Source organism: Scyliorhinus canicula, chromosome 17 (genome assembly GCF_902713615.1).
Source record: "Scyliorhinus canicula chromosome 17, sScyCan1.1, whole genome shotgun sequence".
NCBI lineage: Eukaryota > Metazoa > Chordata > Chondrichthyes > Carcharhiniformes > Scyliorhinidae > Scyliorhinus > Scyliorhinus canicula.
This window is the reverse complement of record NC_052162.1, coordinates 47,073,608-47,091,458: the sequence shown is the minus strand read 5'-3', so window position 1 is coordinate 47,091,458 and position 17,851 is coordinate 47,073,608. Positions and strand designations below refer to the sequence as shown.

At 48.4% G+C, this 17,851-nt stretch overlaps 1 protein-coding gene across 4 annotated transcripts in view; it reads left to right on the top strand.

The window, feature by feature from the left end:
• LOC119952291 (glycerophosphodiester phosphodiesterase domain-containing protein 5-like) overlaps positions 1-17,851 on the top strand; it is a 153,740-nt gene that overhangs the window by 133,869 nt on the left and 2,020 nt on the right. For 3 of the 4 annotated variants that reach the window (XM_038775923.1, XM_038775921.1, XM_038775922.1), the window contains exons 17-18: positions 5,219-5,260; positions 9,115-9,156. In XM_038775923.1, the coding sequence (XP_038631851.1) occupies positions 5,219-5,260; positions 9,115-9,156 (84 nt within the window). The remainder of the gene's footprint in view (positions 1-5,218; positions 5,261-9,114; positions 9,157-17,851) is intronic. The other variant, XM_038775924.1, reaches the window with a different exon arrangement.

The following is a 17,851-nucleotide window of genomic DNA, read 5'->3' as shown; positions in this document are numbered from 1 at the left end:
ATCATGTTTATTGTATTATAGTTATACATTTTTCTTTGCTATACCTCAGGAAATATGTTTTCAAAAAATACACACTGGGGTCCATGAAAGGTCTACAAGTGTCCTTGAAGATTAAGGAAATGTCTCATATTTAGAGCAGTACCCTATGCTATCTGTCCAGAAGTTGAATCCAAACTACTGAGACTTATGGAAACAGGAGTCTTGGAACCCGTCAGCACTGGTGACTGGGCAATCCTATCGTACCTTTCATGAAACAGCATTGTACAATTAGTGGGCTGGATTCTCCGATCTGTCGGCAGCGTTGACGCCGGCGTAAAAACGGGAGTGTTTTACTCCGGCGTCAACAGGCCTTCCGAGACCCGATTCTCCGGGCCACAGTGGGACAGCATGGCGCTGGAGCGGCCCATGCCACTCCAGTTGCCAATCATGGCGTCAATTCAGTGCTCAGGGGTCCGCACATGCACAGTTGGACCGGCGCCAACACGCGCATGCGCAAAGGCTTTCTTCCCCGCGCCAGCCCCAACGCCAAATGGTGTAGGGCTACAGGGGTCGGCGCAGAAGAAAGGAGGCCCTCAGCCCAAGAGGCCTACCAGCCAATAGGTAGAATCTCAACACTTGCCCACCTTCATCATTCACAAAGGCCTATTCCACGACAAGAGATTGCATTTTAGAATAATGTCTGCACCAGCTTTATTTCAATTCTCATTGGACCAGATCCTTAGTGGTTTACAAGGCTGACAGTGTTCCCTTGATGATATATTGATCACGGATAGAAGTGATCGGGAACATTTACAACATTTAGAAGCTACGTTGATACGACTTCAACTGCATGGTCTTTGTGTCAGAAAGGATAAATATGATTTCTTCCAGGTATCTATACAATATCCTGGGCGTGTAATTGATAGTAACAGTCTGCATAAAGCACCTAAAAAAATGGAAGTCACTATGGAGGCCCCAAGACCAACCAATGTCACTCAACTTAGATCAGTCCTAGGGTTAATCAACTACTATAGACACTTGTCTAGAATCTGGCAACCCTATTAAAATCCTTACATATGTTATTGCGTGCTAAACTGACATGTCAATGGACACCAGAATGTGAAATAGCATATCAATCTGCAAAATAAGAACTGAGAAAGTTCCCGATATTACCATTACAACTTGCCTGTGATGCTTCACGGTGTTGGAGTGGTGGTGTCACACATGCTACCTTCAAGGGATTATTTTAGTTGTGTGTAATGTCTCTTTAAGAATGGAGTCACGTGACTTATGTGACATCATTCGGCTACTTTGTGGGCTTTTGGGGGGTCTAATACCAAACCTTGTACAATGAAGACCCATTCAATAAACCTCTATTAATCTTCTATCAAACTTTAAACCCACGTGTGCTGGCAATCTATTTCTTTTGTCCTGTTAATCCAAAAATACAACATTGTCCAATGAACCCAAGTTTCGTAATGTCAAGGTGTTTCAAGATACGCCTTAATTTCTTGTAGCTCTGTGATTCGGAATTTACAAAGGGAGCGAGTAAATTCATTCCCGACATCTTTGCTGAATTTTTCGGTGTACTTTTGACTTCCATTTTGTCAAAGCATCTTCCATAAGCTCTTTGTTGTTTCTCATTCCTGAGCCACACTTGTTACAGTATGTTGAGCCTTTATTGTCTTGGTCCCAGCCTTGACCACAGCTGCTTTTACAGATTGTTCAACAGCTGCTACTTTCTGTTCTTTAGGCATTTGGTTAGCCTGCTTTGGCATCTGATATTAGATTCACCTCGGTCAAGTTTAACTTGATCCTCTCCAGCCAAGTTCTCCTGGATAGTTACTTTTAACGAGGTGCAGGGACAAGTCTTAAGTCTGTCCGTTTAGCTGCACATTTACCTCAAGACGAGACCTTAATGGAACCACTTCTTCGGTATAGGTTTTGAGTATTATCATTGAGAGGTCAAGGCAATATGTCATCGTTTCTCTTGGTATCAGTTTCTGGGGACAATGAAACGAGTGTACCAGAGTTCACCTCCATTTTCACCACTTGTCCATCCAGTAAAGGTGTGATCCTGTAACGGTTTACTGTGTACCAAGGCCAATAAGTTCAATGACAGTTCGTCATCTGACTGTGACTCTGATCCTTTTTCGCACCCTTTTTGTATCGCATGGATACTTTCTCCTCTGTTCAATCTTTCACTTAATGTATTTGGTTCTTGCTTTATATAATTCTTGTTTTAAACTTGTTGTTTATTTCTCCAACACGCATTTTCAATGTGCTCCTTTCCACCACAATTTTTGCATTTTGCATCTTTACTCCAGCAATCAGCTGCTATGTGCCCAGTTTTTACACACCGATGTCATTTTACAATGGGAAGGCTTGCTATATTGGTGTTCGGGTTTCAGCCACTATCTTATGGACTTTAGTGCTCAAGCTTAATTCTTGCGCTTCCTTAGCTACTAGTTCCAGAGAGATTGCCAATACTAAAGCCTTCTTTAGGTCTAAGTTGCTTTCAGTTAACAGCCTTTTCTGGATAGCTTTGCTTCTTAACCCACACACAGTCTGTCTCTAATGGGGTCTTTCAAGACATCTCAAAATTCGCAGTATTCAGCTAGCTTCTTCAAAGTAGCTATGAACTATGTGATTGATAAACCATTTTGTTGCCTATATTTATTGAACCTGAACTTCTCGGCAATGACCAAATGTTTAGGTGGCCCTGCAATATCCCCACAATCTATCATAGATTTTTGAGCGTGGCATTTCTGGTTGCAGCAGACTTTGCAGGAGGTTCAGAGTACCCCCCACCTTCCCCTCCCCACATCGTGCTCAGGACAGGACTACTATGTCCACCAAAATTTTGTACACATAGACAAAGTTTATGAATCTTTCAGTGTATAAGTTCCAATGCTCGGTGCTTTCATCATATGGACCCATGGTGCCAAAAACTCCCGTCATTTTACAATGGGAAGGCTTGCATAAGCACAAATGTGCCACATGTTTTTTTAGCACTGGCAACCCTGAGCTCAGCCTGCTCCTTCCCCTGATCTCAATTAATTTGTTACTTTAATTGCTACTCACAATAGATGGAGCACTTGAGCACTGCTCCAGAATGTTCTGAGCAGTGCACGTGGCAGCTGCTCTTTTGATCCTGTTTCTTCTGAAATTTGTGTTTAATTTTCTCTCTGTAGTCTAAAGAATGTAAATCGATCCTTTGGTAATTTAAAACAAATAACTGCTCTCAGTAGTGACTTTAACCTGATGTGCTTCTGTTGAAAGGTTTTGTTTTAAGTCTTATGGATGTTAAAAGGAAAGTAAGAATTACTTAGTGTTGTATTCTTTGGGGGTTGTATTTGAATTAATGGTTACTAAGATGTTCACTGTATGTTTTAAAAAGGTTAACCTGAGTTCATAGAATAAACATTGTTTTGCTTTAACAAAATCCATTTCTGCTGTACCACACCTGTAGAGTGGGCCATGTGCTTCCCATACCACAATCTAGTAAAAGTTGTGGGTCAGGTGAACTCCATGATACACTTTGGGGTTCTCTAACACTGGCCCATAACAATAGATACAGATAGGTTAAGTGACTGGGCAAAAATCTGGTAGATGAAGTATAATGTGGGAAAGTGTGAAGTTGTTCACTTCGGCAGGAAGAATAAAAAAGCAGAGCATTATTAAATGAAGACCAATTGATCAAGGTTGATGTGCAGAGGCATTTAGTTATCCTCATAAAAGAGCCACAAAACATTAGTATGTAGGTACAACATGTAATCAGGAAGGCTAATGGAATGCTCTCCTGTATTACAAGAGGAATTTAACATAAAAGTAAAGATGTTCTGCTTCAGTTATATAGGGCATTAGTGAGACTGAGCCTCCAATACTATGTGGAGTTTTGGTCTCCTTTTTTTTAACAAACATTTTATTGAGATGTCTTTTGGCATTGTAACAGCAGCAATATAAACAATGTACATAAGACTATAAACATAGTGCAAATACCACCTCCCTCCCTAACAGGTCCCACCATTAATGAACCCCCTAATCTACGTTAACCTACCCCCCCCCCCCCCCCCCCCCCACCCCCCTCCGCTGATGATTAATTTTCCGCGGAGAAGTCGGCGAACGGTTGCCACCTCCGGGCGAACCCCAACAGCGGCTCTCCCAGGGCGAAATTGATTTTCTCCAAGCAGAGACAGCTAGCCATGTCCGATAGCCAGGTCTCCGACTTTGGGGACTTTGAGTCCCTCCAAGCTAATAGTGACCATCTCCGGGATACCAGGGAAGCAAAGGCCAGAACGTCAGCCTCTTTATCCTCCTGGATCCCTGGATCTTGCGACACCCCGAAAATCGCCACCTCTGGACTCAATGCCACCCTTGTTTTTAATACCTTGGACATGACATCAGCAAACCCCTGCCAAAATCCCCTAAGCTTTGGACATGGTTCGCTGGTCCTCCCACACATTTTGCACACCTGTCTTCCACCCCAAAGAATCTGCTCATCCGGACCACTGTCACGTGAGCCCGCTGAACGACCTTGAATTGTATCAGGCTGAGCCTGGCACATGTTGCAGTCGGGTTGACTCTACTCAATGCGTCTGCCCAAAGGCCCTCCTCTATCTCACCTCCCAGCTCCTCCTTCCACTTGCGCTTCAGCTCCTTGGTCTGTGACTCCTCTGATCCCATTAGTTCCTTGTAAATGTCAGAGATGCTGCCGTCTCCTACCCATCCTCTGGATACTACCCTGTCCTGAATGCCCCTTAGTGGCAGGAGTGGGAAGGTTGTTACCTGTCTACGCAGAAAGTCCTGCACCTGCAGATGTCTAAATTTGTTTCCCCTCACCAACGCAAACTTCTCCTCCAGCGCCTTCATGCTCGGAAAGCACCAAACTATAAACAAGACCCCCATCCTCTCAATCCCGGCTCTCCGCCATATTCGGAACCCTGCTGGGTCTCCTTATTTAAGGAAGGATATAAATGGATTGGACGCAGTTCCAAGGAGGTTTACTAGATTCATACCTGGAATGAGCGGGTTGTATTCTGAGGGTAGGTTGGCAAACTTAGGCTCATTTTCACTGAAGTCTAGAAGAGTGATGGGTGGCTTGACTGAAGTATATAATATCCTGAATGGTATTGATAAAGTGGACATTGAGAGGGTGTTTCCAACTTCTGCTCCTACTTCTGTGTTTGTAATTGAAGCTTTTGCTTAACAATTGTTGCCCACTTATTCTCATTTTCAGATGAACCTCAATCTTATCAGCCAGAACTTCTCGCAGAAACAGGTGGGGGCCTCATTTTAAAAGTATCAGATGATGTACTTATGATCTTAATGCAATTTTTGTCTCTGAATGCATGGCTATCACCAGTTCCTGATCCGCCCATAATTGGGATGGTACAGTTGCGAGGTGGCCATTTTGAGAAATACTTAAAGGGATCTTCAGCTGTTTGACAGTAAAATATTCAAACTTTTGGGGGACATTTTGTTGGTATTAAATTGTAATTCTTTTTCTACTTTAATGATTTGAAATTGCTTTTAGTTGCTGCAGAATGTTCTGAAATCTAAAGGAGTTTCCAGCAATGAACCTTTTTTCTTTATCGGGTTTCTTCTGGAAATTCCACTCTGGCAAAAGGACAAGAAGTAGCATTGCCAAGGAACAAACAGAGCTGCAGATACTTCAAAGAGATGCAGCCATGCTCTCAGAAATCTTTAACCTCCAACAACGTTCATGCTTGAGGTGGGGAACTTGGAAAATTCCAAGGTCAACCCATCTGCCTTTCGGCGAAAGTGCTGACAAAGACAGGATCTTCATTGTTGGGAGAAGGTGCAGGCTAGGGCTATACCAGATAACCCAGGAAGAAGTTTGGATGCAGCTACAGGGGCTGCTCGGTGCTGAAGCAGACTCTTTAAAAGTTTGTCTCCTCTGTGTTGAGAGACTTGGTGCTAGTTACAATAAAAACACCAAAGGTCCTCCAACCCTCACCCTCCACACTCACTCACCCCCCCCCCCCCCCCCCCCCTCCATTACACATGCACACATATTCCCATGCCACCTTCCCGTGTCAGGCTATATGCCTAATCCAAATCCACCCATAGCCTCTCATGCCCCCTCTACCAAGCTATAATATTCCACCCACTCCTCATAGCCACTCATGCCACTAATGACAGACATTTCCATGGTCCCTCATACACCCATGCAAACTATGGCGTGCCACCCACCCCACATTGCCCTTCATGTACCAATGACAAGCTGCGGCGATTCCATGCCTATCGACCCACAAAACGTTACATAGAACCAAATACCCCTCTCAGGTGTTATACAGACTTGAAACGTGGGGCTCGATTCAAGCATATTTAGCTCCGTGTTTCCTGACACCGAGAATCACATGGATTTTCAAAGCGACTCGCGTTGAACAAGGGAACTGAACTGGGAACGCACAGCCGAGGCCGCACATAGCCCCTTTTTCTAAAATGGGGGGCTTCAGTTTCATCCAAAAAAGTCCCGAAGGACGTGCTGTTAGGTGATTTAGACGTTCTGAATTCTCCCTCAGTGTATCCAAACAGGCACTGGAGTGTGGCAGCATTGAAGTTTTCACAGTAACTTCATTGCAGTGTAATATAAGCTTTCTTGTGACAATAATAGAGATTGTTATTATAATAGAGATTATAGAGATTGTGACAATAATAGAGATTACTCTCTAATCCATCTACATTCGGCTGTATACTCTGACTGTCCCCTTCACTATCTACAACTCCATCTAGCGTAGTGTCATCTACAAAATTACTAATCAGACCATCTACATCAGGGGTGGGCAAACTTTTCTGTGCAAGGGCCACATTCAGAAATTCACAATTTTAAAGGGCCGCATAGTATATTAAGTAAAATAATTAATATTTAAAATAGCCAAAATAAAAGGTGTTTAAAGAAAAAAAAGCAATTAATTTTTATTAATTAATATTTTAAAGTAGAAACTTCACATGAAACACATGTTGTGCCGAGCAATGATCACCCTACTCAAGTCAACGTATCCACCCTATACCAGTAACCCAAAAGCTCCTCCCCATTAACCTTAATTTAAAAAAAAAATGTTTAAAAAAAAAAATTAAAAATTTTTTTTTTTTTTTTCTGACTTGATCTTGGTGGGCCGCATAAAGACCTTTGGCGGGCCGCATGCGGCCCGTGGGCCGTAGTTTGCTCACCCCTGATCTATATTTTCCTCCAGCTCATTTGTACATATTACCACCAACAAGGTCCCAGCACTGATCCCCGGAGAACACCACTAGAACACCACTACCACAGATCTCCATTCTGAAAAAATCTCTTTCACTGTTACTCTCTGGCCCCTGTTGCCAACCCAGTTCTTTATCTGTATAAGTAGCACACTCCGAATCCTATGCGACTTTAGCTTTTGTACCTGTCAGAGACCTTGAGAGACCTTGTCAAATGCTTTACTAAAGTCTATGTAGACGACATCCGCAGCCTTTCCATCATCAATTTGTTTTGTCAACTCCTCAAAAAACTCTTAGCAAGTTTGTAAGATGTGACCTTCCCCACACAATAGCATGTTGCCTTTCACTAACAGATCCATTCTCTTCCAAATGTGAATAAACCCTGCTGTCCCTCAATATCGTCTCCAACAGCTTCCCCACCACTGATGTCAGGCTCACTGGCCTATAATTATCCATGCTTCCCTTCTTAAACAAAGGGACAATGTTGGCTATTCTCCAGTCCTCTGAAACCTCACCTGTGGTCAAAGATGATGCAAAAAACTGTTAAAGCCCCAGCTATTTCTTCTTCTGCCTCCCACAGTAACCTGGGGTATATCCCACCCGGTCCATTGCATTTTAAGATATCCAACACTTCCCCCTTCATTATGCTGACATATCTTCAAGTATGCACACACCCACCCCTAACCTTAACATCTGTCATGTCCCCCTCCTTGAAAAATACCGATGCAAAGTACTCATTAAGGATCTCACCACTGCCTCTGACTCCATGCATAACTTCTCTTCCTTGTCCTTGAGTGGGCCTACTCTTTCCCTAGCTACCCCTTTATACTCCTTATCTGTGTATAAAAGACCTTGGGATTTTCCTTGACCCTGCTTTCCAATGGCATTTCATGCCTCTTTTAGCCCTTCTAACTGGGAAGAAGATGCAGTGTGATTTGGATAGGCTGAGTGAGTGGGCATATGCATGGCAGATGCAATATAATGTGGATAAATGTGAGGTTATCCACTTTGTGGATGTGGGAAAGTGTGAAGTTGTTCATTTGGACAGGAAGAATGATAAAGCAGAGTATTACTTAAATGGAGAACAACTGCAGAGTGTTGATGTGTAGAGTCATCAAGGTATTCTCGTAAAATACAACAAAAAGTTAGTATGTAGGTGCAACATGAAATTAGGAAGGCTAATGGAATGCTATCCTTTATACAAGAGGAATTTAACATAAAAGTAAAGAGGTTATGCTTCAGTTATATAGGGCATTGGTGAGACTGCATCTCAAGTACTGTGTTCAGTTTTGGTCTCCTGATTTAGGAAGGATGTAAATGCATGGGAGGTGTTCAGAGGAGGTTTACTAGATTGATAACTGGAATGAGCGGGTTGTTTTATGAGGGTATGTTGGCAAGGTTAGGCTTGTTTCCACTGGAGTCTAGAAGAGTGATGGGTGACTTGACTGAAGTATATAATATCCTGAATGGTATTGATAAGGTGGGCATTGAAAGGATGTTCCCTCTTGTCGGTGAGTCTAGTACAGTTATAAAGTTAGGGGTCACCTTTATATGAAAGAGATAGGAGATTTTTTTTCTCTGAGGTTTGTGCGACTTTGGAACTCTCTGCCTCAGAAGACAGTTTCAGAGCGGGTTACTGACTATTTTGGAACTCTCTGCCTCAGAAGACAGTTTCAGAGCGGGTTACTGACTATATTAAAGGTGAAGGTAAATAGATTCTTGTTCGGCAAGAAAATCAAATGTTATCGGTGATAGATGGGAATGTGGAAGTCAATACAGACAGATCAGCCACAATCTTATTGAATGGTGGAGCAGGTTCAAGGGGCCGAATGGCCTACTTCTCCTATTTCTGTGTTTGTAATTGAAGCTTTTGCTTAACACTTGTTGCCCACTTATTCATATTTTCAGGTGAACCGCAATCTTCTCAGCCAGAACTTCTCGCAGAAACAGGTGGGGCCCTCATTAGTAAATTTAAATAAGTATCAGATGATGTACTTATGATCTTAATGCAGTTGTTGTCTCTGAATTCATTGCTACCACCAGTTCCAGACCACCCATAATTGGGACGGCACAGTTGCGAGGTGGCCATTTTGAGAATGTGGTAGTAACCACTGCTGTATATATTAGGGTATGTATGGTAAGGCCCTGTACTACAGGTACGGGGGTAGTCCCTGCCTGCTGGCTCCGCCCAGTAGGCGGAGTATAAATATGTGTGCTCCCCGTCCAGCAGCCATTTCGCCAGCTGCTGTAGGAGGCCACACATCTTAGTGTAATAAAGCCTCAGTTGTATTCCACTCTCTTCTTTGTGCAATTGATCGTGCATCAATTTATTCTACTAAAGTTTTCAGAAGATGGACCTCCGCATCAAGCCGGATTGCCTGCAGCTGGATCTGCAATCAAGCAACGCCAAAAAGGACTTTGAACACTGGCTAGCCTGTTTCGAAGCTTACATCAGATCTGCACCAGACCCAATTCCGGAAGCTTAGAAGATCCAGATCCACTACACGCGGCTGAGCTCCAGCGTTATTCCGAATATCCAGGACACACCGACTTACGATGAAGCCATGGCGCTACTGAAAGAGAATTACGCTCAGCGGACTAACACGCTTTACGCCAGGCACATCCTCTCAACTCATTGTCAACTCCCTGGTGAGTCAATAGAAGATTTCTGGCATGCCCTAATTCCCCTGGTCAGAGACTGTGACTGTCAGGCTCTCACAAGCGTGAAGATCGATGGGCATGAGATCTCCTGTCTGCTGGACTCCGGGAGCACTGAGAGCTTCATACATCCCAATACGGTAAGGCGCTGCTCCCTCGTGGTACACCCCGCCAATCAGAGAATCTCCTTGGCCTCCGGGTCCCACTCCGTGGCAATCCGGGGGTACTGCATAGCCACGCTCACTATCCAGGGCGTAGAGTTCAATGGCTTCCGCCTCTATGTCCTCCCCAACCACTGCACTGCCATGCTGCTCGGCCTGGACTTCCAGTGTAACCTCCAGAGCCTAACATTGAAATCCGGCGGGCCCCTACCACCCCTTACTGTGTGCGGCCTTGCAACCCTAAAGGTTGACCCACCTTTCCTATTTGCAAACCTAACCCCAGATTGCAAACCCGTCACCACCAGGAGCAGACGGTACAGCACCCAGGACAGGAACTTCATCAGGTCCGAGGTCCAGCGGCTGCTTCGGGAAGGCATCAGCAAGGCCAGCAACAGCCCCTGGAGAGCCCACGTGGTAGTGGTGAAAACTGGGGAGAAACACCGAATAGTCGTGGACTACAGCCAGATCATCAATCGGTTCACGCAGCTAGACACGTACCCCCTCCCACGCATATCTGATATGGTCAGTCAGATTGCACAGTACCGGGTCTTCTCAACTGTAGACCTAAAATCCGCCTACTATCAGCTCCCCATCCGTACGGCGGACCGCCCATACACTGCCTTCGAGGCAGATGACCGCCTCTACCATTTTCTTAGCGCTCCCTTCGGCATCACCAACGGTGTCTCGGTCTTCCAAAGGGAGATGGACTGAATGGTCGACCGGTACAGGCTGCGGGCCACTTTCCCGTACCAAGACAATGTCACCATCTGCGGCCACGATCAGCAGGACCATGATGCCAACCTTGCCAAATTTCTCCGCACCGCCACTCTCCCAAACCTCACTTATTGTGGTGAATTCATACTGTATTGCATTGTATTATGTCCTTGTGGGCTCTGTATGTGAGCTGTTGCGCGGCTCTGCCCATAGGGGGAGATGAGGAGCTTGTACAGGGCTCCACCCTTGGCTCCGCCCATGGTTCCACCCATGGCTCCTCCCACTACCAGAAGTATAAAGTGCTGCGGCCGTAAGACTGCTCTCAGTTCCTCTGGTCGCAGGCAGGCTCAGTTGTAAGACGATTAAAACCATAGTTTACTTCCAATCTTGTCTCGAGTGAATTGATGGTCACATCAATTTAATAGTCTTAGAAAACTTGAAGAAAACTACTGTGGAATCAGCCCTCAAACCTGATCGACTAGAACTCGACCCGCGGGCTGCAGAGGCGAAGGAAATCTTCCTACACTGGCTTCGATGTTTCAAGGCCTACCTGGCTGAATCAAGCAAATCCGAGACTACAGAGGAGCAGAAACTCAGCCTACTGCACGCACTGGTGAGCCATCGTATCTCTATGCAACTCAATTGTACCATTTCATATACGGAGGCACTGGCTATGCTCGACCGATTGTACGTGCGGCCAATTAACGAGGTCTACACGCGGCACATTTTCACGAGCCGCCGCCAGCGCCCCGCAGAGTCGCTGGAAGACTTCCTGCACGACTTAAAAGCCCTTGCTCGGGACTGCAATTTTCAGGCTGTAACGGCCTCCCAACACATGGAACTCGCTGTCCGCGATGTATACGTTGCAGGGCTCAGGTCTAACTATGTACGCCAGCGACTACTTGAAAAAGGAGCCCAGAACTTGGTCTGTCAGTCATAGCTAACACTGTAGAATTAGCTATGACTATGGAGGTTGCGTTCTGCAGCCTGAACTCATTCCCCGCGGACCAAGCGATCCCATCGTGGGCCCCCGACCAGCGACTGCCCCAGGCCTGCGCCGCGCGGCCACCCACCCACTATGGAGCGCCAGCATGTCATTTTTATGGCCAGCCCCAACACCCACGGCAGCACTTCCAGGCCTGCAACGCAACCTGCAGCAGCTGCGGTCGCAAAGGACACTATGCCCGGGTCTGCCAGGCAAAATCTAAACTTTCTAACTCCCCCGCAGTCCAGAGCACTCGCCTCCCGAACTCGCAGGCCCGCAGACCCCGTAATGCTGCAGCGCGTCTACCGACTCCGCCTCTGCCGACACGTGCGACTCATGGGGGCCGCCATCATGGCAATCCTTCCCCACGCGGCCGGCCATGTGCGAGTCATGGGGGTCGCCATCCTCCTCGCCGCCCGCCACGTGCAATCCACGGGGGCGGCCATCTTGGACGCCATCTTCTTCACCACTCGTCACGTGCGATCAACGTGGCCATCTTGGCCTTTGACCGAACCGAACCTCGACGACCACAACCTCAGCGGACAGTCATCACAGGGCCACTCCAACACTGCTGATCGAGCCGCCGACTACCCGCAACTCAACACGGTCACGCTGGACCAGTCGCATCTGAAGCACCTCCAGAGCTCGATGATGTCCGTTAAAATCACGGGTACAGGACACCGTGCCTCTTCGACTCCGGGAGCACCGAGAGCTTCGTACATCCTGACCTGGTAAGACGCTGCTCGCTCCCTATCTTACCTGCATGGCAAACTATCTCCCTCGCCTCGGGCTCGCACTCAGTTCACATACAAGGGCGCACCATCACGACCCTAACGATTCAGGGCGCCAGCTACTCTAATTTCCAGCTGTACGTATTCCCCAACCTCTGCGCCCCTCTCTTACTCGGGCTCGATTTCCAATGCAACCTCAAGAGCCTCACACTCAGCTTCGGTGGACCCCTACCTCCACTCACTATATGCAGCTTAGCGACTCTGAAAATCGACCCTCCTCCACTCTTCGCTAATCTCACGGCTAACTGCAAACCCGTAGCCAATCGCAGCAGGCGGTATAGCCTGCAGGACAGGGCCACTCGCAGCAGGCGGTATAGCCTGCAGGACAGGGTATTTAGTAGAACCGAGGTCCAGCGGCTCCTACATGAGGGGTCATAGAGGCCAGTAACAGCCCCTGGAGAGCTCAGGTGGTGTTCGTCAAGACCGGGGAAAAGTTCCGAATGGTAGTCGATTATAGTCAAACCATTAACCGGTTCACGCACCTGGAAGCGTACCCTCTCCCCAGAATTGCAGACATGGTCAATCAGATCGCCTAGTACCGCATATTCTCCACGGTGGATCTGAAGTCTGCTTACCACCAGCTCCCAATCCGCCCGGAGGACCGCCACTACACGGCGTTTGAGGCAGATGGCCGCATCTTCCACTTCCTCCGGGTCCCCTTCGGCGTCACGAATGGGGTTTCGGTGTTCCAACGAACAATGGAACGAATGGTGGACCAGTACGGGCTGCGGGCCACGATTCCACTTGGACAATGTCACCATCTGCGGCCATGATCAGCAGGACCACGATGCCAACCTCCACTGATTTCTCCAAACCGCCCAGAAACTCAATCTCACTTACAATACGGAGAAATGCGCTTTCCGCACTACCAGATTAGCTATCCTCGGCTATGTCATGGAAAACGGAGTCCTGGGCCCCGACCCTGACCGTATGCGCCCCCCTTACAAATCCCTCTCCCTCATTGTCCCAGGTCCCTCAAGAGGTGCCTGGGATTCTTCTCGTATTACGCCCAGTGGGTCCCCCAGTATGCAGACAAAGCCCGCCCACTATTTAAGACCACACTCTTCCCACTGTTAGCTGAGGGCCGCCAGGCCTTCAACTGCATCAAGGAGGACATCGCCAAAGCCGCCATGCCGCCACGGTGGATGAATCCGTCCCCTTTCAGGTGGAGAGCGAGGCCTCAGAGGTCGCTCTCGCCGCCACTCTGAATCAGGCAGGGAGACCAGTCGCCCTCTTCTCCCAAACCCTCTCCGCTTTGGAACTTCGACACTCCTCAGTCGAAAAGGAAGCTCAAGCCATTGTGGAAGCCGTACAGCACTGGAGGCACTACCTCACAGGTAGGAGGTTTACCCTCATTACCGACCAAAGATCGGTTGCCTTCATGTTTGACAACTCGCAAAGGGGCAAACTTAAAAATGACAAAATCTTGAGGTGGAGGATCGAACTCTCCACCTATAATTACGATATCATATATCGACAGGGGAAGCTCAACAAGCCCCAGATGCCCTGTCCCGCAGCACATGCGCCAGTGCGCAAGACGACCGCCTGAAGGCTATCCACAATGACCTCTGCCACTCGGGGGTCACCCGACTCGCCCACTACGTCAAAGCCCGAAATCTGCCTTTCTCCACCGAGGAGGTAAAAGCCATCACCAGGGATTGCCCGATCTGCGCGGAGTGCAAACCGCACTTCTATAGACCAGACAGGGCCCACCTGGTAAAGGCTTCCCGGCCCTTTGAACGCATAAGCATCGATTTCAAAGGGCCGCTCCCCTCGACCAATCGAAACGTGTACTTTCTTAACGTCATCGACAAATTCTCCCGCTTCCCGTTTGCTATCCCGTGCCCCGATATGACCTCCCACACAGTCATCAGAGTCCTGCAGTGTCTTCACCCTGTTTGGTTTCCCCAGCTACGTATACAGCGACAGCGGTTCGTCCTTCATGAGCGTCGACCTGCGTCAGTACCTGCTCGACAAGGCATCGCCTCGAGCAGGACTACCAGCTACAATCACAGGGGGAACGGGCAGGTGGAGAGGGAGAACGCGACGGTCTGGAAGACCGTCCTACTGATCCACCGGTCCAGGAATCTCCCGACCTCCCATTGGCAGGAGGTCCTCCCCGACGCGCTCCATGCAATTAGGTCCCTCCTATGTACGACCACCAACCAGACCCCTCACGAACGCCTATTTGTTTTCTCTACGGGCACTACCACGGGGGCTTCGCTCCCATCCTGGTTGAGGACATGGGGCCCGGTTCTCCTCCGGAGGCACGTCCGGACATACAAAACAGACCCACTAGTAGAGAGAGTGCTACTGCTCCATTCAAACCCCCAATACGCCTTCATTGAATACCCCGACGGCCGTCAGGACACCGTTTCCCTCTGGGACCTGGCACCTGCAGGATCAACCTGCACCACCACCACTGCCGAGGTACCCCTCTCACTACATCCCACCCAACCCCCCACGCCCTGTGTAATTCACACTGTATTGCATTGCATTGTATTATGTCCTTATGGGCTCTGTATGTGAGCCGTTGCGCAGCTCTGCCCATAGGGGGAGATGAGGAGATTGTATAGGGCTCCACCCTTGGCTCCGCCCATGGCTCTTTCCACTACCGGAAGTATAAAGTGCTGCAGCCGTAAGCCTGCTCTCAGTTCCTCTGGTCGCAGGCTGGCTCAGTTGTAAGACTATTAAAACCACAGTTTACTTCCAATTGTGTCACTAGTGAATAGATGGTCACATCACTTATAACAAGGAGAAGTCCATATTCAGCACGAAAAACTTAGCCATCCTCGGCTATGTGGTCCAGAACGGAGTTCTGGGGTTCGAACCAGACCGCATGCGCCCCCTCATGGAACTCCCCCTTCCCCACTGCCCCAAGGCCCTCAAACGCTGCCTGGGGTTCTTTTCTTACTACGCCCAGTGGGTTCCAAATTATGTGGACAAGGCCCGCCCACTCATCCGTCCAACCCTTTTTCCACCTGACGGCCGAGACTCAACAGGCCTTCAACCGTATTAGGCTGCGATGCACGCAGTCGAAGAGACGTTACCCTTTCAAGTGGAGAGCGATGCATCAGACGTCGCTCTAGCCATCACCTTCAACCAGGCAGGCAGGCCTGTGGCATTCTCGTCACGAACCCTTCATGCCACCGAAATTCGGCACTCCTCCGTCCAAAAAGAGGCCCAGGCCATCGTTGAAGCTGTGTGGCATTGGAGGCATTACCTGGCCGGCAGGAGATTCACTCTCCTCACTGACCAACTAACCTTCATGTTTAACAACACACAGCGGGGCAAGATCAAAAATTATAAAATCTTGAGGTGGAGGATCGAGCTCTCCACCTACAACTACGAGATTTTGTATCGCCCCGGTAAGCTCAACGAGCCCCCTGATGCCCTATCCCGAGGTACATGTGCCAGCGCACAGGTGGACCGACTCCAGACCCTGCACGACAACTTTGTCACCCGGGAGTCACCCGGTTGTACCACTTCATTAAGGCCTGAAATCTGCCCTACTCCGTCAAGGAAGTCAGGGCCATCACCAGAGACTGCCAGGTCTTTGCGGAGTGCAAACCGCACATCTACCAGCCAGACTGTGCACGCCTGGTGAAAGCCTCCCGTCCCTTTGAACGCCTTAGCATGGACTTCAAAGGGCCCCTCCCCTCGAACCGACCGGAACACTTATTTCCTCAGTGTGGTTGATGAGTACTCCAGATTCCCCTTTGCCATCCCATGCCCCGACATGACATCTGCCACCTTCGGCAAAGCCCTCAACACCATCTTTGCTCTGTTCGGCTTCCCCGCCTCCATCCACAGTGACAGAGGATCCTCATTCATGAGCGATGAGCTGTGTCAGTTCCTGCTGCACAAGGGTATCGCCTCGAGCACGACGACTAGCTATAACCCCGGGGAAATGGACAGGTGGAGAGGGAGAACGTCTCTTTGCCTTCCCCAGGAAGCCCACCTCCAGGGTGTCGCTCCCGACTTGGCTCGCAGCTCCAGGACCCGTACTCCTCCATAAGCACGTACGACTCCAGAAGGCGGACCCATTGGTGGAAAGGTGCAGTTACTCCACGCCAACCCCCAGTATGCCTACGTAGCATACCCCAATGGCCACCAAGATACTGTACCTCTCAGTGACCTGGCACCAGCAGGTTCCAAACACACACAACCCCCCAGCCCGGCGCCACCCCCCCCCCCACCCCCTGACGCACCCAGAAGCAACCCCCCTCAGGACCATATGTCCTCCCCCTGCCCACGCATGAAGAGGATCTCAGCACGCTTCCGGAGTCACCAAGGACCCGACCAACGCCAAAATCGCCGCCACCACTGTGTCGCTCCCAACGTCAGATCAAGGCTCCGGACTGGCTAAACCTGTAATTGGTTCTGGACTCAAATTTTTTTTCCTCTGTATATTAAACTTGTGCTGTATATGGTTCTCCACCACCAACACCACTGGACTTAATTTTAACAGGGGGTGAATGTGGTAGTAACCACTGCTGTATATATTAGGGTATGTATGATAAGGCCCTGTACTACAGATACGGGGTTAGTCTGTGCCTGCTGGCTCTGCTCAGTAGGCAGAGTATAAATATGTGTGCTCCCCGTACAGCAGCCATTTCGCCAGCTACTGTAGGAGGCCACACACCTTAGTGTAATAAAGCCTCAGTTGTATTCAACTCTTGTCTTTGTGCAATTGATCGTGCATCAAATAAATACTTAAAGGGATCCTCAGCTGTTTGCAAGTAAAATATTAGACATTTTGGGGACCATTTTATTGGTGTTAAATTGTGATTTTTTTTTTTCTACTTGAATGATTTTAAATTGCTTTTAGTTGCTGCAGAATGTTCTGAATTCTCTAGGAGGTTCCAGCAATGAACCGTTTTTTCTTTATCGGGTTTCTTCTGGAAATTCCACTCTAGCAAAAAGACAAGAAGTTGCATTGCCAAGGAACAAACAGAGCTGCAGATAGTTCAAGAGACACAGTCATGCTCACAGAAATATTTAACCTCCAGCAACGTTAATCCTTGAGGTGGAGAACTTGGAAAATTCCAAGGTCAACCCATCTGCCTTTGGGGGATAATGCCCTCAAAGATGGGATCTTCATTGTTGGGAGTGGGTGTAGGCTGGAGCCGGGCCACCAAGGAAGACATTTGGATGCAGTTACAGGGGCTGCTGGGTGCTGAGGTTTGCCTCTGTGTTGGGGGACTTGGTGCGAGCTAAAATAAAAACACCAAAGGTCCTCCAACCCTCATCACTCCCCCCCCCCCCCTCCCCCCAACCTCTCCATTACACGTACACACACATTCTCATGCCATGTACTCATGTCAGGCTATGAA